The sequence below is a fragment of the Sorghum bicolor genome, chromosome 3 (genome assembly GCF_000003195.3).
Source record: "Sorghum bicolor cultivar BTx623 chromosome 3, Sorghum_bicolor_NCBIv3, whole genome shotgun sequence".
NCBI classification, from domain to species: domain Eukaryota; kingdom Viridiplantae; phylum Streptophyta; class Magnoliopsida; order Poales; family Poaceae; genus Sorghum; species Sorghum bicolor.
This window is the reverse complement of record NC_012872.2, coordinates 73,408,893-73,414,939: the sequence shown is the minus strand read 5'-3', so window position 1 is coordinate 73,414,939 and position 6,047 is coordinate 73,408,893. Positions and strand designations below refer to the sequence as shown.

Sequence of the window (6,047 nt, the reverse complement as noted above, 5' to 3'; positions counted from 1 at the left end):
TTGCAGCCCTAGTGAACAAATGCGCTGGTGTCGGCTTTGGTAAATAGGCAAGTGTTGGTAACTGGCATTGCTAGTGTAGGTAAATTTACTCCCTACTTCCACACTAAGTTTATTGCATTGTGGTTTGAACAACATTATGCTAGACACGCATTTCAGATCGTTAAGTCAATTTTCATAATAAATTTAGTTAGAGATACAATTGTTACTAATATTTTTCTATAAATTTAGTCAAACTTAAGAAAGTCTGGTACGAATATTATAGCAACATTTATTTTAGGATGGAGGAAGTATGCCTTTTTTAAAAAAAGGAGATGGAGTATGCTGTTGATCCAATGAAAATTTAAATAACTTTTTAAATGTCCCTTCCATGGCTAGAACCAATGCAATTTCATGTTTTAGTGCATTGCATGGCTGTCAGGCTATCCAAAACTGTAGTCACCACTAAGCTTTGCTGACTGGAGCTGCCAAACATAGAGCGCCACATCAGCATAAGGACGAAATAGAACCAAAATCAGAAATTGAGGGAATAATTTAGCCACATCAGCGTAAGGATGGAATTGAACTAAAATCGGAAGTTGAGGGAATAATTTAGCTATTTCAAGAGTTGAAGGACTAACCTGAGACGAAAGATAAGGGTTCAATTTGGCTATTCCAACATAAATAAAGGCTAAAGCTCCCAAGGTTACAGGACAACAAATTAAGAACAGATATAAAGGCTAAAGCTCCCAGGTTCGACAACAAATTAAGAACAGAGATAAAGGCTAGTGCTCCCAGGTTCGCAGTCACACATGTACTACCACACCGCCATCAAGGCATCAGAGTATTAGACTTCACAAAAGAAGCACAATGCCAGTGCCATGCCACGCGGCCTACACAAGCCAATGGGCCAGTGTTATAGGATGAAACTCTCCCATCGATGATGATCATATAATACATGTCAAATGAACGCCTTTTGAATGGCTTTCAGTTCAGATAGTGTTATATATATGATCTAAAGCAGCTTGAACGCTCTGTGCAACAATACAACAAAAAAAACAATACAAAAGTTAGCAGTATTATTTTACTCAAATAATTACTTAAGATAAGACTGATATAAGAATGTAAAATCATTACCGTGAAGGGTCTATTTTGACTCCTCTCGATTGCATTTGCTATTGCGAGGATACTTTTGGCAGACAAATGATACTCAAATGAATAGCACATACCAACAAGAATTCCATTCCTGTTAAGAACGGGTGCTCCATATTCTGTCATGTCACTTGCTATGTTGGTGATGCTAAACGAATGTGCATCAATTTGCCTAACAGTAAATTAAAAGTATTTCAGTACAAATTAAATCTAAAATCTGAAAAATGATCATGCATTATCAAAAACACAAACTAAGTTCCAGGAGGAAAACTTACGTCACAGTCCCTGGAGTCATCATGCCTTTAACACCATCATACACATAAACGGTATCCAATGAATTGAGACCTTCCTCACAAACTTCAATCACATCTACTTTAGTGCGATCAAACTGACTATTGGGACTACAGTAAATACCAAGAATACCATTATGAAGATTAAATTGGTTGGGTGTGGGAATTGATATTTGTCCATCTGGAAATTTCACCTCTATTCTCCTCCTTCCCAGATGCTCACTGACCAATCGTGCATCTGTCACTACATAAGCAGATCTATCCTTGCAAGCGACAATAGTGCCGCATTGGGTGATGAGTTCTCCTCTAGCATAAACTATAACTTCCACCACACTTTTATTGATTGCATAATAGATGTTGGCCTAACAATTTAGAGAAACAAAAGTATATATTAAGAAAAAACAATATATTTTTTTCAAAGATCAATAAGTAAATTTTACACAATTAATTGTTTAACTAAATTATCACAAGACTGTAATAAGAAGCTGTATAAAAAAACTACAGATTTAACACCAAAGTTTTAAAAACCAAATATTCAACAAATTGTAAGTATGTGATATATAATAAGATGCATGAAGATCAATGCATTAAAAAGTTATGGGTTTTTGGATTCATACCATAATTTTTGAACTTTGGAGAAACACCATTACTATTCGCCTATTTTGAAGCATACCATTACTCTTCGCTTCCCACAAAATACGTTCAAGGCAGCCCCTCTCCTCTATCACTGACGCGCTGGCCCCACATGTCATCTTCTTCCTCCTCTTGCCATCTTCCATTACTGAGCAGCATCCGCCACCGTCGATGGCGAGCGATAGCAGCACGCGGGCGAGCGGCCTGCGGTGGGGCACACGCGGACCAGGTGGCACGCGGAGCACGCATCCAGGGAGCTTGCGGCCCAAGTGGCACGCAGAGCTCGCGGCCTGGGTGGTGCGTGGACCACGCAGCCCGCGCAGAGCTTGCGGTCTGGGCAGCACGCGGAGCTCATGGCTAGGGAGCTCGCAACCTGGGCGGTGCGTGGAGCCACGCGGCCCGCGCGAAAGTTCACGGCCTAGACTGATGTGCTGCTGCTGCTCGATCATGTGCAGCTGCTGCCCGCGCGCTGCTGCTGCTCGCCATAGACGGTGGCGGATGCTGCTAAGCAATGGAAGATGGCAATAAGAGGAAGAAGATGACATGTGGGGCCCGCACATCAGTGACAGGGGCTGCAATGAAGGATATGTATTCGTATATGCCTGCAGCTAGGCCCAAGTCATCTTCATACTGTGGCATTCTTGTGGGAAACAAAGAATTGTAATGGTATGCTTATAATGGTATGAATCCAAAAAAAACCCAAAAATTTATCGATCTTCAACGAGTCAATCCCTTAGTTTCATGATACATTACATACAAAATCTCTAGTTCTATGATACTATGGCAGATTAAACCCATAGTTTGGTGATACTATACATTAATCTTGAAATTTTGAGATAAATCTTAAACCTGTAACTTTGATAAAATGAATAATCTGTAATTTCAACAATAGAAAAGAAGCATCTCTTTTCAAAGATACCCTGTATAGTACGTGAAACTGTATGAAAGAGCATGAGAAAAGAATGGTAAGAATAGAATGCAACTTACTGAATCCATGAAGATCACGTGTGGTCTTCAAGCTAGGTAAGCGTTGCCCATCTTCTCATTCTGGGCCTCTATCCTCCCTCCCATCGCTTGAATCAAACAGAAAGGCATATTGAAACAAAGAGAAAGTTGGCAAATCACATTGGGAAAAAAATCAAGTACAAATAAAGAAAAAGTTTCAAACTGGGAAGTTTCAAGTGAAAAGGTTTCAACAAGAAACAAAGTGACAATTCAAAAAAAAATATATTTAAAAAATTCATAATAAAATTAACACCCAATAGCACGGGTTGGCATCACAATTGACGCTCGACCTAAATAGACCTAATAGATGCACAAACATGCTGTGCAAAACACATTACTAGCTGAACAAAACAGTAAGTAAAAGCCAGACATAAAAAAAAAAGGTGACGAAGAGGAAGGGAGCACGCAGCAGCACATGCTGCACAAACAACTGTTTTGCAACAAACCACTACACTCGGTGTGGTTTCTAAATATTTATTAGTTGATTAGTTCCATCAGATTGAATATCAATAGCCGGATCTAATTTAACCCTGTCAATTCCGTCCCCTTCCCCTATCTTGTGCACCGCTACCCCTTTCTTACACAACTTTGTTGCTCCTTTGCCACTGATTCCCTCCACGATTAGGACTCGTGCCCTCGGAGGAGCTCCGGCAGCTTGTCCACCGAGCCCCTGAGAAAGCCGCAACTCATTCCTGTACCGTCTGCCTTCTCTATTCACCTACCTCGCTGTCGCTGTCGTGGATGTCTGACCTGTGTTCGATTTGGCCGGCAGCTGAACCTCGGTGCTCGATTTGGCCAGCAGCTGAACCCCTTAGGATCTCAGACAGCTAAGCTTGCCAGCTGGTGAAAAGCGATTGCAGTGCTAGACATAAGCAGACGAGGATATATGGAAGAGGATGAGCCTGATGTAGTATAGCACAAAACATCTGCTTCAGTGGAATGGCTACAGATAGATGATGTGGTCCCAAATCTGACTAGAGGTCTAGAGTTGTGCCCCTGCTCTCCGAGGACTCATTGCTGAACATGAACAGTGGACATCTCCCGCAACCCCGCAGCCTCCTCCCAGCTCTCAGTGCTCTCCAGATGCGAGCCAGGGAGCCGTCACAAGGACGCATGGCGCCGTGGTTTGACACCACTAGCCGCGGATGCTGATCTATTGCCGACGAGGATGGCAGGATCGATCGAGCAGGGATGCTGATCTAGCTGCGCGAACTATGCAACTATGGTGCCTAGGAGATGGGGGCATGCCGGAGAAGAAGGCAGCGAGAGCCAGTGGAGAGAGAGGGGACTCGCCGAAGAAGAGGATATGGCAACGGGGTAGTAGAAGGCATACCTGAAAATCCCGGACGGCGAGGAAGTAGGGACGGCGAAAGGAAAGCTCCGGCGGCGTGGCAGATCTGGTGGTGAAGCGGCTCCGGTGCGTGGCAGATCTGGGGGTGAAGCGGCTCCGGCGGGGAACGGGAAGTGGTCGCAGAATTTTTTTTATTGGGTAGGGTAGTATTTTTATTTTTATTTAAAAGATTTATCTTATGATTTATAGACACTGTATAATTAGTTTTGATTTTTTATAATATTCAATGCTCAACGAATGATTTGAAAGTTTTTTATTTTTTGGATTAACTATATAAAGTCTGGTAGACTTGTCTTTTGTGGTCTTCCATTGGAACATTGTTTTTAATGGGCAAAACATTGTGAATCACCGATTTTACATTGAGATCACGGTTTACATACTCTTTGGAGATAGTCTAACCACGGAAATACCTCGTGCATTCTTGTGGAAATGTGGTGGGTTATTCTTCTTTTTATTAAGTAGCTTGGCATATATTAATATTTGGAAGATATGAGATAGTTGATGCCTTGAAATGTTCCTTTTATTTAAATTTTTTTATCTCTTCAACTTATTTAGGTTCTTATTCAATCTATTTTATATCCATGTTGGTATATAATGGATAACCAAGTTTAAGCTTCCACAACTTTTGCTATTGCTTACTCACCTCCTATTTAACAATAGGGGCATTTGCATAGCTACCCTTATTCTGGGATTCAATTACTCGTTTGCCCCTGTTTTTTAAAATCGAAGACTCCAGTTGCCCCTGTCCTATGAAGTGGAGTTAACGGTGTTAAGTCCAGACTAAAAAGACCAAAATGCCCTTGACAACCTGTGTCGCCATGTTGCCGCTGAAGACCGAGTCGCTCTTGGCCGCGTCCACCGCCAAGCCGCTGTTGGAGGCCGCCGGTCGTGCGCCTAGCCGCCTAGCCACCCGACAGCGCACCCTCCCAGCCTCCCGCTGGAAGGCCACGCGCCCCCACCGCTGAAGGCCGCCCCGTCAACCGCTGGAGGCCGGCCGCGGACCTCCTAGATCCCGGACGCCTTACTACCTCGTCGTTGGATCTCGGTCGCTCCGCCGCTGCAGCCCCGCCTCCCTGCCGTTGGAGCGTCGCCTCCACGCGCGCCCCGCTGCTGGAGCGCCGCCTCCCCGCGCGCCCGTCCCTAGAGTGCCACGCCCGCCGCTAGTTTAGTGCTGCCACGAGCTCCAGTGGCGGCATAGAGAAGAACCAGGGTGGGATGGGAGGATATGGGATGGATAAGGGGTAGTTTAGTCCTTTTTCCCTTTTTCTTTTTTTTCCAGTAGTTTTTGGCTATTATCTAATCCCAGCTCACGGTTTATAAAAAGAGGGGCAAACGGCAACTTTCGATTCAAAAAATGAGGGCAAACGTGCAAAGTTTTTAAAACGAGGGCAAACGAGCAATTGAATCCTAGAATAGGGGCAGTTGCGCAATTGGCCCTTAACAATATGCCAATGTGTGTCTTGTGCTTGTGTTTTAGGCAGAGGCAAACATCAGGAGCGTAGGCGCAGGCAGCCAACGCAAGCTGGGGCGGTATAACTGTCTTCCTCACAGCAGCATCCACTGCTACGAGGGGCTATACTTCATCGAGGGATGATCCACCAGTCCTAAGCAATTGCATGCCCTTGATTGCTTGGTTATTG

At 44.0% G+C, this 6,047-nt stretch overlaps 1 protein-coding gene across 2 annotated transcripts; it reads right to left on the bottom strand.

Annotated features, from left to right (window-relative positions):
• Positions 558-4,553, bottom strand: LOC8074088. 2 transcript variants are annotated; one of them, XM_021457825.1, is made up of 6 exons: positions 4,390-4,553; positions 3,039-3,124; positions 2,036-2,659; positions 1,404-1,780; positions 1,114-1,300; positions 558-1,010 (listed from the first exon to the last, which is right to left on the bottom strand). In XM_021457825.1, the coding sequence occupies exons 2-6, from the start codon at positions 3,045-3,047 to the stop codon at positions 969-971; spliced, it is 1,239 nt and encodes a 412-aa protein (XP_021313500.1). In that variant the 5' UTR covers positions 3,048-3,124; positions 4,390-4,553; the 3' UTR covers positions 558-968. The 2 variants fall into 2 exon arrangements, with proteins under 2 accessions (XP_021313500.1, XP_021313501.1); XM_021457826.1 differs by having other exon boundaries at positions 2,036-2,653.

Coding starts and splice junctions, on each gene's coding strand:
- LOC8074088 (XM_021457825.1), bottom strand. Junction 1,301..1,403: donor ATGACTCCAGGGACTGTGAC/GTAAGTTTTCCT, acceptor ATTTACTGTTAG/GCAAATTGATGCACATTCGT. Junction 1,011..1,113: donor GTCAAAATAGACCCTTCACG/GTAATGATTTTA, acceptor ATTGTTGCACAG/AGCGTTCAAGCTGCTTTAGA.